Source organism: Alligator mississippiensis, chromosome 7, assembly GCF_030867095.1.
Source record: "Alligator mississippiensis isolate rAllMis1 chromosome 7, rAllMis1, whole genome shotgun sequence".
NCBI classification, from domain to species: domain Eukaryota; kingdom Metazoa; phylum Chordata; order Crocodylia; family Alligatoridae; genus Alligator; species Alligator mississippiensis.
This window is the reverse complement of record NC_081830.1, coordinates 82,733,078-82,754,915: the sequence shown is the minus strand read 5'-3', so window position 1 is coordinate 82,754,915 and position 21,838 is coordinate 82,733,078. Positions and strand designations below refer to the sequence as shown.

The 21,838-nt window shown below is 44.0% G+C and overlaps 1 protein-coding gene across 1 annotated transcript; it reads right to left on the bottom strand.

Annotated features, from left to right (window-relative positions):
- Positions 1 to 1,056: 1,056 nt before the first annotated feature.
- RFC4 (replication factor C subunit 4) lies at positions 1,057 to 20,137 on the bottom strand. Its single transcript, XM_014606244.3, has 10 exons — positions 19,941 to 20,137; positions 19,672 to 19,750; positions 10,932 to 11,011; positions 8,935 to 9,054; positions 7,888 to 8,031; positions 7,470 to 7,590; positions 6,123 to 6,248; positions 4,179 to 4,259; positions 2,188 to 2,304; positions 1,057 to 1,281 (listed from the first exon to the last, which is right to left on the bottom strand). Exons 1-10 carry the CDS (start codon positions 20,069 to 20,071, stop codon positions 1,186 to 1,188), a joined length of 1,095 nt encoding a protein of 364 aa, XP_014461730.1. The 5' UTR covers positions 20,072 to 20,137; the 3' UTR covers positions 1,057 to 1,185.
- Positions 20,138 to 21,838: the final 1,701 nt, after the last annotated feature.

Below are 21,838 nucleotides of genomic sequence, written 5' to 3'. Positions count from 1 at the left end.
GGCAGCTTCCTTTTCCAAAATTAACTAAGAACATCAAGGCACAGCAGGAAGAGCAGGACGGGAACCATGTGGCCACCAAGAATATTATAGTCACCCCTGTTCCACCACCCATTACAGAACCAAGGGTGGAGGTCAAAGAAACCACCAGCACAACACAGAAGACCTACTGGAGAGGGCTGAAGCCCATGTTTCCCAATGGAGCACCCTTAACCACCTTGTTATAGAGCAGGGATGGGCAACCTGCAGCGCACATGCCACAAGTGACAGGCAGGCTGCGTGTGTAGCACAGCAGACTGTGGTGTCTATCATGACAGATAGGGCAGGGACCAGAAAACAGCAGCCAATCCAACAGGGATGGAAATAAGTGGTAGCCAGGGAGGGCACTGTGGCAGTCCTGACAAAATGGGTGGCCCCTGCCATCATCATGGGTCCTGTCTACCCTTACTTCAATTGTGCAAGGTAGTTCAGTATTCACCATCAACATTTAGTACTCCGAGTTCAGGGGGGGGGGGGAGGGGCAGGGGAAAGGGGGATGGGCACTCAGATCACTGTGTCATTAGGCAGGAGGGGGTTTGAGAAACTAGCTACAAGCTTCTTTCAGTCCCACCGAGTAGTTTCATTAGCAGTTTCACTCAAGGTTACCTACCACAATGGTTCACCAAGCCTAGAGATGCCAATATGGAATTTTCTGTCCTAACAGATGGGTAATGCCAATTGAGCAGAGAAAAATGTACTTCTCCCTAACTCTCCAGCAGTGGACTTGCAAAGATAGGGGTGTTTTCTTTCCTGAAACAATCTGGCCTTAAAGTTCTGACCTTCAATTCTATCATACAGCTTTGAATATTTTGTAAAGCTTGACACCTAGGCCACGGTGTCAGACAGCCATTCTACCATCCCAATGGGAGACAGGACACACGCTGAACTAAACCTCTGCAGTTCCTTCAACTTCTGCTAAGTAGATCGAGCATGTGGAAGCACTTCTTCAGAGCACTGTCCCAACTACTGAAATATGGGCAGAGCAAGATGTTAAAATCATGAAACCAATTTTTCAGCTGCTAGCCTTCTGCTGCGTTTTATTACAAAACTATACCAAAAAGTAGAAAATAGATGAGCCACCACTGAAAGCAAAACCAAAAGCAATCAAAAGATCTTCAGTTTTGAGCTAAAACAGTTCTTTGTGAAAAACTAGCTGTTCTGAGTCAGCTGCTGCATCATGATGGCGCAGAGGCTGATCAGCTGCAAGTACTCATCAGCACCATCAGCCAGGCATTTGTCCACATCCTGAAAATAAGGAGATAAAAAAAATTATAATCCATTTAAAAATGAGAAGGGCTCTCCACTACTTCGCCACTGGTTACACAAGTTACAGCAGTGGTTCTCAACCTTTTTTGACTCGAGACGCCGCTCAGGAAGTGCCAGCTCTTATCTTTTACTCATTGTTTGACTGAATTCAGAAAGATCACAAGAGGTAAGAATATTTCCAACACTCTGCATTCCTACTTGAAATCTCTGGGCGAATCGTGTTTGCACACCTAATACTGCTAATGTGTGACACCTCAAGGCACCCTTGAAAGGACATCAAGGCATCCTAGTTGAAAAATCACCAAGGTATAATCCAGTCACCATAACAAGCATTATCTCATTTCTTAGAACTAGCATTTGGAGAATGAGAACATTTTTAAATTTGGAAGAGCTGCTTCTAGTTTCCTGCAACCATTGCATCATGCAAGCAACTGGGACACTTAAGATCTGTACAGGTCCCCACCACAGTCTATGGTTCTAATTCTTTCATTTAAAATAATTCAGTGTTGCCTTACAAGTCGGTCTTATTTCCTCCAGAAAGACTGGTGAGATGGCACTGATTGATACACACTCCCCCCCCCCCCCCCCCCCTCTGGTTCCAAGAGATTCTCAGCACCCTGCCACTTACAGAAAGTGATTTAATGGTGACTCTAGCAACTGAACCAAAGCTGTAAGAATCCCCACTGAACTTGGGAAGTGTGTGCCCCAGCCATATGAGCTTGTCACTTCCTTGCTCCATTGTGAAAGTATTCAGATGAATCAAGAGGCACAGCTGTTGAGTACAACCCAATAATGACTTTGATGGGGGTGGGAAAGGCAAAGGGAGTGTGTGCAGAAGTGCACTATTATGTTAACAGAAAGGAATTTGAATAAATGGAGACTTACAGCAAGTTTCTCTGCTATCGTGGATTTTTGCTTGTCACTGAGATCTTCGCTCTCAACAATAACATCATGGAGCTGGTTGACAAGCTGACTAGCAGCATACCCCTCATTTATTAGATTCTGGACCAGGATGGAGAAAACAAAAACAAGGCACCATTAATCTTAAGACTTAAGTAGTAACACAATGCATCACAACATAACATTTCAAATACCATCAAGACTATTTTAAAAAACTTCAGAGTCAGAGTTTAGTGCGTGTGTTTCTGAGTAAGAGGCATTTAAAGCAGCCAATATAGAAGTCTACCAGATCTCCATTAGAATTAGCAGTTTATTTAACTATCAAAAGGAAAAAGCTTACCTCAGACTTGCAAAGTTTCTTTAAAGTGGGCAATGGTTATCTCATTCAGAATAATGCTTTTTAGCAAAGGAATTAATGGCCAACTTGTATAAACACCACTCACTGTTACAGGGTACGCCCTCAAACAAGAGCTAAAAGTAACCTCATGCAGTCAAACAGAACAATCTGTCAATAAAACAAAAGTAGGTGTCCTCTCTTGTGGGTTGGGGAATAGACCCATTTTATAAGCTGAAGGATCCTTGTTTGTATGTTCAGATCCTGGTGAGTATACCTTGAATACAGGGGTGGCCAGCCTGCAGCATGATTGCCACTAGTTCATTTGGCAGGTGGCATGTACGGCATGGAGCAGAAAGCAGAGCAGCTGATGAGGCAGAGGAAGGGGGTCAGAGTGATGCTTAAGGAGGGCACAGGGATTAATTTGTGGCACACCTGCCAAAGACTGGCCCCCACTGTGGGACAGCATACATCTCCACAGACTCCCTCTCAGGAGTTTTTAAATCTAGTAGAGAACAGGAACAGTACCACCAGATTAGTCCAAGCATCTTAACACAAGTCTTAAAAGAACAAAAGTATCCCATGTCATCTTGGATTGTTACCTACTAGGCTCACTGTTTGCAACAGAGAAGGGCAGTACATATACCAACCTACAGGTCTACAGCAACCAAAGAGAGTAATGTGCTCACCCACACTGCTTCTGCAGAGGGGAAGAATCCCCTTTTCCCCTATGGCACATCCCTTCTCCCCCTCCATGTCATGATGCAGTGTTCCTTCCTGTGTCAAGTTCCAGTTTAAAAGCTTTGTCTGAGTCCCCTTTAAGCTTGTATAGAAAAAAATGCCTATCACCTTCAAGGAATCTAAAGTTTTGGGGCTTTTTAAAGTGAGGTTGATAGCAAAGACAGATTATTTTATCTCTCAACATATATAGATCTGGTTTTCCTCCTTTACAGTGAAGCTATTTCTATTCACTGCAATGTGCACTAGGCTTACCCCTAATGTTCTATAGAGTAAATGCTGAAGGCTATTTTTAGACAAGCAGTTACAACTCAGCAATTTACAGCATGCACCAAATACCATTTATAAAAAATATAGGATAGAGACTTCTGCTGATCACCCTAGAACATATTTGTGAGGCACTGGATTGTACCCACAAAAAGTTAATGGTCTAAAGTCTTCAGTGATCAACAGTTTCAAAGCCCCAAGCAGAGCTGAGTTTGCCTCAATTATTACTATTAGTTTGGTTTTTTTCCTCTCTAAAATTGAGCAGGATAGCATCACGTGTTATCAGTTTAACACGAGGCAAAGGCCACTGTTAAATTTCAAAGCAAGGAGGAGTTCTTCTTACCTTAAAAAAGTGTTCTCCTTCAGATCAAGGTTTAAGGTCACTGGACTGATTAATGTCAAGAAGCTTGTATTACATTTGCACTGTAACTGCTCCAAGGACAAATAAGTTTTCAACTTCAACCTGCTAACAGGAGTCCTATTATCTAAATTTATATACTGCGCAGCTAGCCCAAAGTGATTAGGACAGCAAGACTAGATGAAACAGCATAATATTAAAACAACTCCCCTTGGTTTAAATTGCTTGGAATTCAGTTGCTGCAAGACCAATGAGAGAGACAAGGATAAAGAATTGTACCTTTGTTACTGTTTCCAGCTTTTCAAAAGAGCCACTTCGACAGGCAGCAAGAAGTCCATGGATTGCTTCTTTAGGGACCACCTACAAGAGGAAGTCACAAACAGTTAATTTGGGTCATGATTACATACTATCACTAAAGTATTGACCCCAAATAATGTTCATCCAGTTGAGTGCCAGAACTGTTCCTTCAGGGATAATATTCTTCCCTGTTTCAGCTACTCAACCCTCCAAGCAAACTATCAAGTTTGATACCAAGACCACTCGAGCCTAATTATATTTTGATAGTCGTACTCCATCTTGGTGACATTAGTTCTGTAGCATTATATAGTCCCTGTTTTGCCAGCCCCACCGTTACATATCAAAGGACATAACCATCTAAACAGGGCGTGGATAAATAAGCCACTACTTGAACGGGTTCAATTTCTTTCATTTCTGTTGCACGATCTAGCAAAACAGCAAATCCATTCCCGTCTTGTTAAGCAGCATAGATGTGGAAAATTAAAGCAATTAAAACAAGCCTGAAGCAACTAAACGATCAGTCAGCAAATCGGAAGATACGAGGACTATTAGAACAGATTAAAGTTGTTTCGACTGTGTTAGCAGATATTGCCATCTTTTGCTTTGCACCCATGATTCCCGATGAAAGGCTGTCACCAACGAAAGCTTGCGTCTCTGACCAAGTTAGTCTCTAAGGGGGCACTCTGCATTCTGCCTGTCTCCAGACTAACATGGCTAACTACCTCTCTTCCTGCACATTTTCCTTCCATCAACTGCTCTAAATGTTTTCTATTCCAATGCTAGCAATAACAACATACAACCTAGACCTTAATCTGCACCTGTGTACAATGCTGAAGTTCCTCTAATTATTAGCAGGATTCAAATATATAACTGAAGTTTAATGTCCATAAGAGCACACAAACTAGCTAGATACTCCCCTCTGCTGTTAAAATTATTTTACTTTCAGGTTTCTTAATTCCAGAGGGAATTTCAGTGACATTTAGCTGTTTTATACAGCTAGTGATACAAACCTCACCCCAAAGAAAAAAAACTAGCAACAAAGTAGCTTTGTTTCATTAGCCTGACTCAAAATATTCATTGGAAGTTAAGTAGCTTCTGCTCCCTTCCCCTCAAAAAACAAGCCTGGGACACCGACAGCGCTAGCAAAATTAGCTGTGAAGGGAAGCATGTCTAATACAGACATCCAGCTTTAATACCCTATTCACTTTTCAGCTCCTTTATTTTTGTCTCCCAATTTCCTCCTTTTAAGAGATCAGTGTCACATTGCCATAGCAACACTTTCACAATGAAATTTTAAGTTTTCCCCTAAGGTTTCCACCATCCCTGTCAGCATTATCCAGATAATAATCTGGAAAAGAAAACTGCTGTACAGCTAGAAAGCAAAAGCTACTTTACTTAAATGAACACCATCAGTTTTTCTAAACTGGAACTAGAATAGTTCTTTTGTAAACCAGCCCCCGAAGCATTTCCAATCCAAGTTTTGCGGCACTGTTAGTGCACAGGCATCTGAGAGACTGAGTTAGCCCATTTTAGTTGTCCAGCTTCAGTGCAAAGAATGAAATGCATAACCGCTTAAAATAAGTTAAGTGTTCAAAATTCAGTTAGAGTAATCTAAGGTTATTTTAGAGAATTTCCATTGCATCTGTCCCCAGTTAAAAACTGTTTAAAATGTGTAAACACAACAGTTTTGAAGTTACTAGGTGCAGGAACCTGTCCTTTGATAGCTATGCAGAACTGTACAATATTCAAAAGTAAATTGAATGTTAATTAAGAACAGTGATACTCAGAGTTAGCAAACATTCTAGATAGAGGGAGGAACTATATTGACTAAAACTGCTATTTTTATGATCAGAAAAATAATTAACGTAATACTATATTAAGTCACAGGCAAAACAACAAACATCACGCATCACTGCAATAGCCTACCCCAGCAATTTCGGTGACAACCTTCTCTGTGATCTCTTTCCCACCTGTTAATCGAGTAGCACTTTGAAGAAATGTGATTGCTTTTCTTAAGTCTCCTTCTGACACTTGAACAAGGTAAGATATTGCCTGAGGAATAGCAAGAAATAAGTAACAGGCTATATTGTCAATGTTAGTTCAAAATGAAGAACACTTGGGGTGACCCAATTTAACAAATATGAATCTTGCAGCTTCCTAAAGTATGCACAACAGGTCCTACCATTTTGTACAACATAGTTCCATCTGCATACACAGATCCCAATGTAAATGCAGTTATAAGTTTAAAGTAGGAAACAATTAGCAGGAAAAATCTTATCATTGGTTATAAATATACAGCTGGGCATCCATCAAATTATTTCTGCATTGTAACTGAAACAAGGCCTAAAACACAAGGCTTAATCTCACATCTCAGATACCTATACTCTCCATCCACGCCCACCATCTTTATTAATCCTTTGTTTCAAATGTAAAGGAACAACTGCACAAAAGAAATAAGACTACTGTTCAGTTCAGAGAATACCAGATACTTGAACTTTCAGGTATCTGTGAGTAGTCTCCCACTTGCACATACTAAATCCCAAGTTTTTCATTCTCTTCAAGGACTAGCAAATAGCTATATGCACCTACCTTGCCCAGCATTTACTTTGTATAAGGATGTAAACAAGTGTTACAGTCAGATCATGTCATACCAGTAAAACAGTGCTGAGGAAAAAATATTTACAATTCCACCCAGTAATCTGTTCTTTGTTTTAAAAAAAGTCTAAATCTGCTTAAGTTTAAGTGAATTCAAAGAGTTTTAGTTCTGAGGCACATCCCCCAATATTTTTAAATCCAGCATACCTGAAAAAAAAAAAAAAAAGTCAGGCAGGAAGATTATTAGAAGATCTATTAATTTGTTAGCCACAATAACATTTGCATGCAAGAAATACGAAACCTGAATAGGCAGAAGCACACTCCAAGAGACATCCATCCTGCTTTTTCTATTCACAATTATTGCACCTTTGTACATTAATGGGATTATATTTTAGGATACAGCAGGGCTCAACCTTAGGAAACTGAGCACAGAACTAGGAGTCCAGTGATTCTGTTGTCATTCTTCCTCTGACAGACTCCTCTGGCCCTGGGAAAGCAACTGAAACTGTTACTCCATCCAAACAAGGATGCTACTTAAATTAACATATGTATTAAACTTAGTAATAGCTTTCCTAAATCCATTCTGCTGAGCCAAAGCAGTACCTATTCACCCCTTTCACTGCACTGTGATTATGCACTAGATATAGCAATAAGCCTACATAGTGACATTGCAATTACCTCACTGCTGATTTTCACATTTTCCTTTTCAGAAATATCTAGTAGTCTCTGTTCCTGAATTTTATCTGAAAGAGGCTTGAAACGGAATTTGGAGCATCGAGACGTCAAGGGTTCAATTATCCTGGAAAAGATGCATAGTTTTAAATGTACTGTTGAATGTTCATACAAATAACTCCACAGAAATCCATCAGCTGAGACTACTGAAGTAGTAAGAGACAAAGCCTCAAAACCATAACACTTTAGGAATTAGATGAAGGAGGAACAACCATTTAAACTGATCGGTTGTATTACACCTTGTATTTTCAAGCACAGAAAACCATTTCTCAAATTACAAGTTAAACAGCAGACTATCAGAAGGTAAGACTACAGTTAGGAAAGCCACATTTTTATTGCCCATGGAAGCAAAGGCAATACAAACCTGCTGATGTAGTTACAAATAAGACAGAAACGTGTTGTTTTAGATTCCTTCTCCATAGTGCGTCTTAAGGCTGCCTGTGCTGCTGAGGTCATAGAATCTGCTTCATCCAGGATCACAATCTTGAATGGAGGACAAACCTTTCCACTAAAAAACAAACCAACCAAAAGTTCTTCATTCAGTGAAACATTCAATTGTTGAAGCATAATCTGCATTAATATTTAAAAGTCAGCACCTTGTTGTATAGTGCCATCGTTACCTGTAGTCAGTAACAGAAAAAACAAATGAAGTACCATTTAGTTTTGCTAATCCATAACAAAATCTAGATAAAGAACTAATACACGCAACAAGGCAACTGTATTCAAGTTTCCTGGCTGCAAGACTGCAACCCAAGTTAGCAAAGATTCCTCTGAAATTCTTATTCAGGAATACAATTACTTCCTGTGACAGCTTACACGATTTTTTATTATTTTTTTTATTTGCAGGCTTCCTAGATCTTCTGACATTTAAACACCTTCAGAAGGCAACTTTCAGTGTAAGGACATGGGACCATGTCCTTACAACTGATCTGGGCCTTCTATTCCCCCCACTTTCCAAATTACTTTCCTGAACCTGTCACTCATTTGTGTTGCTTAATACATTCCCACACCACTCCTTAGCCTATAATCAACTGGCAGCAAATTTGTCACAAATTATGAAAGTTACTCTCACACTAAGTATTTAGTCATTCAGCATTTGCAGGCATGTATACTGAATTACTAAGTCCAAAATGCTATTGCACTTGAGATCAGGTCCATTCTCTCCAGGGGGATTCTCCATAGGGTCTTTAATACCAGGTGCTCACAAACACCAGAAGCAGCAGCCTTGACATGCAGCTTGCTTCAATCCAACTCAAAAGCAGTCTTTTGTGCAGACTAGGGGCTTCTTGGCCTTCCTGTCCCCTGGCTCATATGAAGGTTATAAAATTAAGCTTGATTAGATAATCACAAGTTTTGTAGTACGGGAGAAATACAATATGTTGAATAGAGCTGCTTTTGATCACATGCTTACTCTGAACGGTTTCCAGATACAGTTAGCTGAGCAAAAGCCTTCACTTTTTCTCGAATCACTTGTATTCCACGTTCATCAGAAGCATTTAACTCAAGAACTCTCTGCCGAAACAGTTCAGGCCTGTAAAGTATGTATAACATGACATATTAACTGCTAGACATTGATAGTGGCTTATTAACACGCAAAACAATCTTGTAAACATTCAGGTTGTGATTTTTGAACTCTAGTATCATTCTTGCTAGTGCTACCAAACAGTCATCATCTTGACTATGGCAGACTGTTAAATTCCAAGTCACATGGGGCCTAGAATTCCATAATCTGTATCGACGATCTTGTCCCTTAGACTTCAGAGAACAATTAAACCTAGGTTTACACCACTCCTCCAGACAAAAAAAAAGTTGAAGCAAAGTCTAAGAAACCCGATTTTTTACATATATATTTTGTTCATTTCCACATGCAGGCTGTAAACAGAATAATTGGTAAACCCCACCATGCAGGCAGCAACAGTACTTTTGCAGTCATCATACTTCCAGGATTCATGATCCTAAAGATTAAATTTAAAATACAAACAGTTGTGCTAAAACAAGTTTTCCATTTCATACATAGAACTACTGCTCAAAGACTATATCACAAGTTTCCAGAAGCCTCTATACCTCAGAAACAGTTTTAGGACCAAATTTGGAGTTTCTTCCAACTGTTAAAATTACTTCTAACCTGTTCTCATCTTAAACCAGGGGTGGGCAAAATGCAGCTCAGGCGCCAGATGCAGCCCACCAGGCCATTCTATCTGGCCCACAGGGCCCCTAAAAAAAAGTGTAGAAAATTAATATTTATCTGCCCCCAGCTGCCTTTAATGTGGCCCTCGATGGCTTGCCAAAACTCAGTAAGCGGCCTTCCACCCGAAATATCTGCCCACTCCCACACAAGAGCTGAATGGCAAGCCAATTCATTCAGTCACTTTCCCTTTGGTTTATAAGCTACTCAAGTCTCCAGTCAAACAAGCAAACAAAAAAACAACACACACACGAGCCAACAATACACATCAAATTAAGAAGGGGGTGCACAAACTGTTCTTTTAAAATCCCTAGATATCATATTCAAACAAAACTCCCTTCAGCGCCCCATCAGACATCACCTAAAATATTCATTTCTGCTTTAGAAAAACCTGACCACCATCCTCACCACCATTTCTAGGTAGGCGAGAAGATACCCGTTTCCATTTCTGACCGACTCCCATGGCTCCCTTCAGACAACCTGTGCCTTAATTCTTCCATTATACAGCTGATCATCAGTTTCCCTTGTATTCACCAAGTACAGTAAGCTCTAAACACCAAGGATTTTGACCAATTATTTTTAACTGAAACTTAAAATCAGTTTTAGATGCAGGCAACCTTTCCTCCTCTTATTCTTTTCTGCTTTAAGTATGTAGGTTCACCACTGTGCAAGGGCTGTGGCTGCATGGTTGGCCAACTCACTGCACAGCCTTGAAACTGAATATTGCACAGAGTCTAGTGACTTACCATCAACCCGTAGGAAAAAATATCCTGATGATATCAGCACAGAATCGCCGAATCCAAGATGTCATACCCAAAGCCACGTAACAAGAACCAAGAACATGCTCACAAGTCAAGGCTAAGAGACACCAGGGAAACTTTCAAGGGGAGGAAAGTGTCCAGGAAGAAAAAGTAGATCAGACACCTGCTTCTGCTTCCACCACCACCCACTCCTTCATGCTCTCATCCCCTTAACACAGCATTATGAGGCAAAGTAAACTGCTTTTCTTGTCAACAGCCCTCTCTCCACAGTATCAGATAGTTCACAATGAAATGCAAATTTGCTGGGCATTTCAAATGAGAGTTAACCTAAAATTTAGATCCTTATAAACTACAAACCACATAAAATTAGAACTGGCAGTAACTAAAAGTACTAAAGCATATCGCAGGGTTGGCAAGCTTTTGAACAGTCACTTAAGCAATGGCAATTAGATTCCAACTTACCCATAAAGTTCTCTGGCTGCTGCCAAAATAGTGGAAGTCTTTCCCGTTCCAGGAGGGCCATAGAACAAAAGATTGGGAAGCTGCAATGCAGAGCGAGAGGAGAAACTCTATACAGCACAAGTTACTGATGCCTCTCTGAACAAGTTAGTCCATAAGGTGCCCCCTGCCATGCTGGGTGCATCACAGTTAACGTACAGGCATTTCTACCCCACTCAGTGTACAATCCAAGCACCAGTACAGCACAGAGACTAGGTGGCCGTGCAATACCAAATCCTTCATTTCTAGGCCGCTGGGCACTGCAGGTTGCTGTCAAAAGGAAGGCACAAGCCAAACTCTGTTCCAACAGCTCTATGCTAAACTGCTAGTAGCACCTGACCTAGCAAGTCTGAGGCTAGTCTGAGTGTGACTGCAGCGTAGCAGACAGAAGAATGACTACCATCACAAGAGTGACTGCAATATAGGCAAACCCCACACAAGTACAGGAGAGGTTTTTAATAGCTGTTCCAAAAGTGTGTGCTGCTTAGTTCTGTTTTCACACAGAGTTCTTAGGAGATTATTGATAGAGTGCCTCAAGAATTGGTCTGAGCCAACTTCATTAAACACTTCACCATAATTAAATTTGCTGTTGGCACACAGTTGTCGGCACACTGAAGGATCAGAACACCAAGTAGCAAGGACCAGAGCAATAAATATAGGATGAAAGTTATTTGTGTTGTCTTAAGAGTAGATTAGACAAGCACTTTGTATGTGATGGTTTGAGTAGGGATGATCTTGCCTTTATAAGCTTCTTCCAGCCCTACTTTTCTATGCATCAGGCAAAGTATTCCCACTATGGCCTCCATGATTTTGTGTACAGTTCAGGTCAGGTCACTCCAATTCAAAAAAGCTAAGTTCAGACTGGAACAGGTGTGGAGAAATGCTGGTAGGTGATCAGGGAACAGAGAGTTTATTCTACAGAAGCAGACTCACAGCTTGGCTCATTTCACCCAGCAAAACAAAGGCAGACAGGGAATATAACAGCTTGCTATAAATAGAGGAGGGGTAAACAGTAGGGATAGAGAAGAGCTATTTAAACTGAGTGACAATTTTGGCACAAAAGCAACTGCATATAAACTGTTCATGACTAAATTTAGGCTGGAAATCAGAAGAAGGTTTGTAATTATCACAGAAGTGAAATTCTGGAACACCCCTTCAGTAGGTTTCTTGCTCCTGCTACTCTAATCTGGTTTTAACATGAAGCCTGATCGTGCCTACAAAGTGGAGGAAGGGACTTTGTGACCCAGAAGGTCCCTTCAGGTGCCACAGTTTATTTCTAGGACCCAACAGTCCCCTCCAACCCATGAAAAGACCAAGCTTCTTATCAGGTCTGATTTCTAGTCCTAAATTACATTTCTATTTTTAAAAGGCTAACTAAAGTTAAAGGTAGATTGCACACACTTGAATGCTGGCTATAGCAGCTATTGCAGACAGAATGGGAACAGTAAAAACCCAGAAATCCAAAAGAGAAAATTACAGGGTATACACTCCTCACAGCTACAGAAAGGATCAGACAAGCATTATTTAGCAACAATCCTTTATCAAGTCTATATAGTTACAGCCAATCCATATATAGTATTTATAAGTATAAAATAATCCATTAAAATCTTGCAATAGAAGATATTAAAATACCATAATATTTAGAGGTGGACCAATAATATCAGTCCATATTGGATTGGCACGGATAAAAGGGAAATTGACGTTATCACTGTTCGGCTTTTTTAGGCCGGTGTAGCTGATAATATCACCGATAAACGGTGCATGCATGCACACAGCCACAGCAATCATGGAGCCAGGAATGCAGCCCCAGCAGCATGGAGAGCAGTGTGCAGCCAGTAAGGGGAGTGGAACAGGCTGTGCAGATCAAGGCCCCCACAGTGAGGGAGGAAGTGGGGCAGGCTCTGCCCAGCCAGGGCAGAGTGGGGCACAGGATGGAGCCACAGGCAGGTTGTCCAGGGAGGCCAGGTGGCTCCCTGCTGCTGCGCGCATCCTTAGGGGTAAGCATGGGGGTGGGGGCCATGTGCTCCCCAGATTTGTGCACGGGGCAAGGACAGGATGCCTGCTGCAGACTTGAGACCAGGAGCTGCGCTGGCCTCTTCCCGGTGGGGCTATAGCCACCCCAAAATTCTCCACTGCTGACCCCCTCCTCCTCCCTTAGCTTCCCCTCCGAACACCACTGCCACCCACCCCAAGCACAGCCCTGGCGCAGCCATCTCCCAGAAAAAGGCTGGCGCAGCCCCTGGCCTTTGTCTCGCACACAAATCCGGGGGCACATACTCCACATGCCTTCCCCAAGGATGTGCGCAGCAGCAGGGAGCCATCCCCCCTCCTCACCCCCGAGACAAACCACCTGCGGTTCCATCCTGTGCCTGCCCCAGCCCTACTCCCTCCCTCACCATAGGGGCCTCATTCTGCACACCCCCTGCATGCCCCTTCCCACCCTCACATCCCTTCCTCTTCACAGACTTACCAGCCTGCTCTCCAAGCTGCCAGGCTGCATATCAGCTATCAGATAGGTATCAGCCATATTGATGGCTGGTTAATAATTGGTCATTGGTATCGGCCAAAAAAATCTTTACCAGTGTACTTTTAATATTAATACATATCAGTATATATTTGTCACTGAAACCCCACCTTCTCTAAAAACTCAACTTTCCTGAAGCCATGACTTCAACAGATTCTAAAGACTGTTACATATACAGAGCATCCACCAAGTAATAAACATCTTTTAAGAACATGCCTTCAAAGATCTGATCAGCAACTAGAAACATCAATCTCTCCCAGAGTGTTTAAGATTGTACTGAGAAGCAGAGATACTTTGGCATTTCAATTCTCATGATGCCTCTTTGGATTGAACACTAGGCAGACAGAGCAGGTTCTTTGCAGAGCTTTGTGCTCGGCTTTGTACAATTTGCAGAGCTTTGCGCAATTATCTATATCCTCCCAAAGTGTTAAACCATTCCCAGATAATCCTCTGAAAAGGCATTAGTAAGGAATTTTAATGAGATTTCATGTTTTACTAGTTCTACTTAACTAGCTAAACCCATACTTTAATGTTTGTACTTCAATTTCACCATTTGTTCTTCAGTTCCACTTCTAAATTATCACCAGCATTTACACTGCTTTCCTACAAAGCATAGTCAAATCATTTATATAACTTAATGGCAGTATTTTTAGCAGAACTGTAACCTGATCCAGCCAAGCAGTTTTCAACACTTGCCAGGGGTAAGCTGGGATACCTGTCGGCCTCTTATCCTAATTATAAGGTTACAGCTACTGACAATGGCAGCTCATACTGCAAACCCAGTCTGTTTCTGAAAGTTTGACATGTAGGAAGTTCTTAAGAGCTGGGTATATGGAGAGTAAAGTGAAATTAAGAGCCCTATGACTAGTGGTCTCTAAATATAGTCTCAAAAGATAAACAGAGCTCTGCCAATATGTCAGGATTCATAGATGTTAGGGTTGGAAGGGACCTCAATAGATCATCGAGTCCGAACCCCTGCATAAACAGGAAAGAGTGCTGGGTCTAGATGACCCCAGCTAGATACTCATCTAACCTCCTCTTGAAGACCCCCAGGGTAGGGGAGAGCACCACCTCCCTTGGGAGCCCGTTCCAGACCTTGGCCACTCGAACTGTGAAGAAGTTCTTCCTAATGTCCAGTCTAAATCTGCTCTCTGCTAGCTTGTGGCCATTGTTTCTTGTAACCCCCCGGGGCCGCCTTGGTGAATAAATACTCACCAATTCCCTTCTGTGCCCCCGTGATGAACTTATAGGCAGCCACAAGGTTGCCTCTCAACCTTCTCTTGCGGAGGCTGAAAAGGTCCAGTTTCTCTAGTCTCTCCTCGTAGGGCTTGGTCTGCAAGCCCTTAACCATACGAGTTGCCCTTCTCTGGACCCTCTGCAGGTTATCTGCATCCCTCTTGAAGTGCGGCACCCAGAATTGCACACAGTACTCCAACTGCGGTCTGACCAGCGCCCAATAGAGGGGAAGTATCACCTCCTTGGACCTATTCGTCATGCATCTGCTGATGCACGATAAAGTGCCATTGGCTTTTCTGATGGCTTCGTCACACTGCTGACTCATGTTCATCTTGGAGTCCACTAGGACTCCAAGATCCCTTTCCACCTCCGTGCCACCCAGCAGGTCATTCCCTAGGCAGTAGGTGTGCTGGACATTTTTCCTCCCTAGGTGCAGCACTTTGCATTTCTCCTTGTTGAACTGCATCCTGTCGTTTTCTGCCCACTTGTCCAACCTGTCCAGGTCTGCTTGCAGCTGTTCCCTGCCCTCCGGCATGTCCACTTCTCCCCATAGCTTTGGGTCATCTGCAAACTTGGACAGAGTACACTTCACTCCCTCGTCCAAGTCGCTGATGAAGACATTAAAGAATATTGGTCCAAGGACCGAGCCCTGCGGGACCCCACTGCCCACATCCTTCCAGGTCGAGACCGTCCCATCCACCACGACTCTTTGGGTGCGACCCTCTAGCCAATTCGCCACCCACCGGACTGTGTAGTCATCCAAGTCACAGCCTCTTAACTTGTTCACCAGTATGGGGTGGGATACCATATTGAAGGCCTTCCTGAAGTTTAAGTATACGACATCCACCCCTCCTCCTGTGTCCAGGCGTTTTGTAACCTGGTCATAGAAAGAGACTAGATTGGTCAGGCACGATCTGCCCGCCACAAACCCGTGCTGGTTTCCCCTCAGCATAATTTGCCCTGCCGGGCTCTCACAAATGTGAGCCTTGATAATTTTTTCAAATACTTTACCAAGGATGGAGGTGAGACTGACTGGCCTATAGTTGCCCGGGTCCTCCTTCCTCCCCTTTTTGAAAATGGGGACCACGTTAGCCCTTTTCCAGTCCTCCGGGACTTGGCCCGTGCGCCACGAGCGTTCGAATATACCCGCTAGTGGCTCTGCAATGATGTCGGCCAGTGCCTTCAGCACCCTCGGATGGAGCTCATCCGGGCCTGCCGACTTAAAGGCATCCAGTTCTTCCAAGTGACTCTGCACCACCTCAGGATCTACATATGGAAGAGTGGCGCCTTGCTGCTGCCTCTCTACAACCCCAGTGAGAGACTTGTCGTGCCCCTCACTTAGGAACACTGAGGCAAAGAACTCGTTGAAGAGTTCAGCCTTGTCCCCCATCTGTCACCAATTGTTTCTGCCCATTTAGCAGGGGTCCTATTCCTCCCTGGGCCTTCCTTTTACTCCCTATGTATCTAAAAAACAATTTCTTGTTGTCTTTTACTTGGGTTGCCATCCTCAGCTCCATGGTAGCTTTGGCCCGCCTAACTGCCTCCCTACAAGCACGAGCAGAGGAGGTATATTCATCTTTAGTGATCTCACCCTGTTTCTACTTTTTATGTGCTCCCCTTTTGGCCCTTAGGCTGCCCTGGATTTCTCTGTACGTAATGCTACATTTGTTTTTCTTACCAAGATCAGACACAGCAGCAGCAGCAAAGAAAAAATGGAATCCCTACAGACAGAAACAAAGCGTGCACACTTATAATTAATTGTGCTCAGCCCGCTATATGCACAGAAGGGAAGAAAAATGTTTCTTACTTCAGACTGAAGCTGATGGGGGGCCTAGCAACTCCCAAAATGTGGCCTAGTACCACTGGTAGTCCACAGGACAGTCATCAGCAGCCCACAAACTACTAGCTTTCCTCATTTTCATCAATGAAGTTAGTGAAAAAATACATTATAAAGTATTCAGCATTGTTACATAAGCAACTGCAGTAGATGCCACCGGCAAGAAACAAACTAGGAAGAGGACGCCCATGGAACAATCCTGCTAGTTAAGCATGATCCACACAAAGTTTGGGGACTCAACCTCATCTTCCCCCTGCACAGCAGCAATAAATAGTCAGCAAAGAATCATCTGAGAAGCATGCTTATGAATTCACTGGGGTTCTCTGGAACAGAAACTGGCAGTCTCAGGCTTTATACAATTTTATATCTTGACTTGTTTGTTTGTTTTTTTTAAAAGTCCTGTTCAAAGTAATACAATTAGTATGTTGTTAATTCTTAAGCTTAGGATAGCTATGTGCTTTTGACATCAAATGGTTTACTCAGTTGGGGCAGCACAGCTACAAGATACAAAACCCATAGCTATAAATAGAAACTACAGATCAGCTTTTTGACTCAGCAGACAAAGTCAACACTGGTATACCAGACTCATAATCCCAGAAATCTAGCTGGTTCAAAAGTGGTATCAGTTTAAATAGCACTGCTCAAAATAGAACAGCCCAACCCATGACCTACGCAACGTCATAAGACTGATGTTCCAGGGTGAGCAATAGCTTCCCATGTCTCATTAATATTAACTAGCTGAAACCTGCAAATCATTTGTGATTAAATTTTTATTGCAAAGTATTTCTTTAAATATAGGATTTTTAGTTATCCTTTGACCAAATACTTCAACAGAATCAAAACTTCTCACCCTCAAAAAGGCTACATAAAGCTGCCCATGTGTCAACACAGGCTTAGGAATATAAATACATGTATTTTTCAAAAGCCTAACCTTGTGACTTGTTTATAGTCATAAAAATAAGAGGGCCCTTGTACACATGAGGAAATTTCCCCTTTTAGTGGTTTAATTGCCTTTAACGATTTAATTGCATAACAGTGTGCATGTTCGGTGGCATATTTCAATTTAAATGATTTTTTTTACATAGCAAACTAAAGCACATCCTATGCATTTTAGTCTGCTATGTAATAATTAACAGTAATATTCCTCACATGTACAAGGGCTCTATCCAGAGAACGTGGCAGGGACAGTGCATGTGGCGCTGGAGGCCCAGGCATGCTCACAGCTCAGGCTTGGTGAGCTTCCACTACCCCATGCACCATCCCCGCCACCTTCTCTGGCTGCCAGCACACCCAGCCACCCTTCTGTCACCTTCCCAGGGCAGCCAGCCTGTCCCTGGGCATTCCCAGGCAACAGGGACAGTGCGTGGGGTGCTGGAAGCCAGCCAAACCCAAGCTTCCCTGAGCACTCCCGGACTTCCAGGGCCCCATGCACCGTTGGAACCCGCAGGTGCTGCCTGTGAGCTGGGGCTGCTCCATTACAGCTAGTACCTTGCCCAGGCAGCTTTGGAGGGCACCACCACCACAGACGGAAGCACCAAAGCCCCCTGCAGCTTGGCCCCAGGCCCCAGCAGACTCTGGGGAAGGAAGGAAACCCCCCCCCCCAAAAAACAGGCCCATCACTGCTTTTCTTTCCCCACTTCAGTAGAGGCTGCCTGCTCTGCAGCAGGGCACCCTGGTGCTTCTTTCTAGCTCTGACTTGCTTGCATATCTGTTTGAAATGCCTCAGGATCTATAATAATAACATGCTTCTTCCATCTGTCCAGAACACTCCAATTGGTTGTTTCAGTAAGCTTTGTGATTGGCTGCTCAGACAACCAGAATACTCTGGACAGACAGAATACGCCTATTATTATTATTATTATAGATAGCTCCTTTATGACACAAATACAGTCACATTTGAGGATATTATTTAAAATATGGTAGAATTAGGACATGGAATAAGGATTTAGCATTTCAGTGCTTTCAACACATCATGTCCTAGAAGTACGAGCTATTGGGTTGTATTAAGCAACAAATTTTTATAGTTACACTAGTTTTACTGTCGTGGTGCTGCTAAAACAGCTCAAACAATTTCCTTTAATTTTTTTTTTTTTTTTAATTGGAACATCATGTCCGATAAGGGCAAACTAATACATTGAGTATAAGGGGACTGCAATAGGATACAAAAGTTCCACCATCCAGAACTTTTAGTTCAAGCTGTACTCCAGGAAACAGTCATCATTAAAAGGCTTTTTGAAAACTTATATGGAAGGCTTTCCTGTATTCAGTACTGTTCCTACTTAACATTAACACAAGAATGATTCCCATCAGCTACCGAAAGAAAAAAAAGAATCAGAATTGCTCTCTGAAGTTTAGAGATGTTCTCTGGAATATCAGAGTAGGAAAAGGCTGCAAGTACGTGCACAGGAGGCAAATATCCTACATTCAAAATGCAAAAATAAGAAAAAAAAACTGACAAGAAATCACCAGTAAAGCTTCCAACGTTATACTACAGCAGTGGTCTCCAACCTTTTTAAGTAATCACCTTCAGCCTTTAAAAGCAACCCAAGATCTACCGTGCACCACCCCCACCCCACAAGCAGGTAACTCTGTGGGGAGGGAGAGCAATCGAGGCAGAGAGAGGAAAAATTATTTGGGGGTACGCCTCCCCAGCAGGTAAGTCCCACCTGGCTGGGGCCCCACTCGACTTACCCCTGCTCCTGCCTCTGCGGCACTGTCCCTCACCGCGGGGGCCTCTATCTAGCCCCTACCCCTTCTCTCCCCCACGGACCAACCTGCCCATTGGGGCACACGTGTGCATGCACACAGGCACTCAGCCCCCCCCCGCCCCTCCCCTCCCCTCCCCCCAGCTTTGGATCGACTCCAAGATCAACCGGTGGATCAAGATCCGCTGGTTGGTGACCTCTGAACTAGAGGGCTAACGGTTTTAGAACTGCTAGACAGCTAGAAACATCAAAAACGTAACACCGCTGGAGACATGCTGTCAGGAAGCTTGTTTGTTAATGACAGCCTCATGTAAGGGGTAAGCATTAATACAAGAGCAGCAGAGCGCAAGGGCAGGAGAGCTCTCTGAACCTGCTGCAACGGAGTGGACTGGCCACACTCACATCAGCTCCTTCCAAGGATTTTTTCATCACAGCGACAACTTCGTCCTGGAAGGCGATCTCGTCCACGCACTTCGGGCGACTGGGTAGGAAGAGAAGCGAGTGCGTTAGCGTTTACTAACGTTTACGGTGTTGTCTGACTAACGCAGACGTCGCGGGTCACGCAGGGATCGTAGCCGAGATTGGGAACGATCCCAGGGTGTGCTCCCAGCAGGGGGCCGAACAGCTTCGTGTGAAACCGCCCAAGCTGCAGGCCCGCCCCCTGCTCTTACTACTTCTCCACCCAAGGCACGGGCTTGAGTCTCTTGGCGTCGCCGCTACTGCCCGCGCCCGCCGCCGCCCGCTCCTTGGCAGCCGGAGGCCGGGTGCTGATGGCGGCCGGGCCCTTCAAGAAGGCCTGCATGGCTCCCCGCAGCACTGCCCGCCCCAACAACCGCCCCAACGGCGGGACCTAACTCCCGCCGGATTTACAAAGAAGCGGGCCACTTCCGCTTCCGCCCGGAAAGGACAATCATAGAGCGCCTTGGAGGACTGACCATAGAAAATAAGGGCGGAGGGAGAGCTATCGTGACGTCACCTCACCGCCCTGCAGAAAGCCGCCGCTTTCGCTTCAGCTAAGATGGCGTCGGCGCGCATGCGCAGAACTCCCCTCCGGCTGTACAGAGGGCGGGGCTTGCTGCTTTCCCGCCTTGCCTGAGGGGTCCTGGTGCCCAGCCCTCCCCTCCCCCCCCCCCACTCCAGGGGGCCCCTGATTCCTGCTAAACTCTTCACCTCGGAGGCGGTAACGCCCCCCACTCTTCATTTTCATGGCGTTGCAGTCCCACCCATCAAGCTGCCCCTTGTCCTGCAGTGCACAAGCTGCTTCTGGTCACGAAGTTTCTATTTCGTAGCCCCGCAGATTTGTTTTTCACTCGTGCCGGTGAAGCGCCGTTTGTTTTTGATTTCGTCTTCCAACTGAAGCATCCAGCGCCAGGCCCTCAGCCCGTTAGCAAAGCTTCTCGTTTATTTTTCACCGGAGCAAAGGCTGCAAAGATGCAAATATCCGACATCCAGAGCGCAAAAATGAGGAAAACTTGGCAGCAGATGATCAGTAAAGCTCCTCCATAAAGCTTCCAGTTATACAAGAGGGCTCTTGGTTTGAGACTTGCTAGAAATATCGCAAACATCACACCGCTCGAGACATCGAGGTCTGTCCGTGACAAATGGCCTCAGCATCTGCACCCCGCTCTTATCAAAATCCTAGACCACCCCTTCTTGCAGGGGGGTCATTCAGACAAGCAAGGTTTTGTGGGTAGATCCGACATCTTTTCTTAGAACAACTCAAATAATTGGAAAATTTCTTCTTTGCAAGCTTTCAAGTATCAAGACCCTTCATCGTTCAGAGAGGCACGAGCTGTCGCAGGCTGCTGCCTGCTACAGCCGATGGTACGGGTGTGTTTGCAGAGAGCCGGGCACAAATGTACCATTAGCAGCATACCACGTTTTGCGTGGGATTTTTTTTTATTTTGGTGGGGGAACAGGGATTAAGACGGTCTCAGCTTTGGAGAGAGTGACGTGAACAAAAAAATAGCAGGAATACAGAGGGTTTGGTGGGAGGGGAAAGCTATCTGCTGAAATTAGGTTCCCAACCTCCACTCCAATGGGGTTTAGGAGCTAGATTATGAAGAGGATTCGCAGGCAACGTGAAATGGAGCCTGTCTGGAAAAGGGAGTGCAAGTTCATTGCAGGTTTATGCTAGATCCTGCCTGCTGCTAGTCCTTTGTGATACTACAATCCTTTATTTTATAACTCTTGCTGCACGAGTATCCTGTACAGATGAGGGAGGAATTATTGATAATATGCAATTGCCACCAGATCTGCAAAGCAAGTAAATGGAATCATCTTTTTTTCCTCTGGAAATTCAATGCTAGCACCCTGAAGTATAGCAATACAATGGGGAAAATTATCAGGAAGAAGTGACTGCTCTGTTGATGCGACACTGGCTCCTTAAGGACAAAATTGCGTCCCAGAATCCTAGTCAGTCATCATTATATTCGCATCGTGATGCTGTTGTGATGCTTCAGTACATAGGAGCTGTTCATATATTGATTGATAGCTTCTCTCTGTTGTATGCAGATGCACAGTATGCCGTTGCAGACGTGTTGTTTGACTGCTCACACCAGGACACATT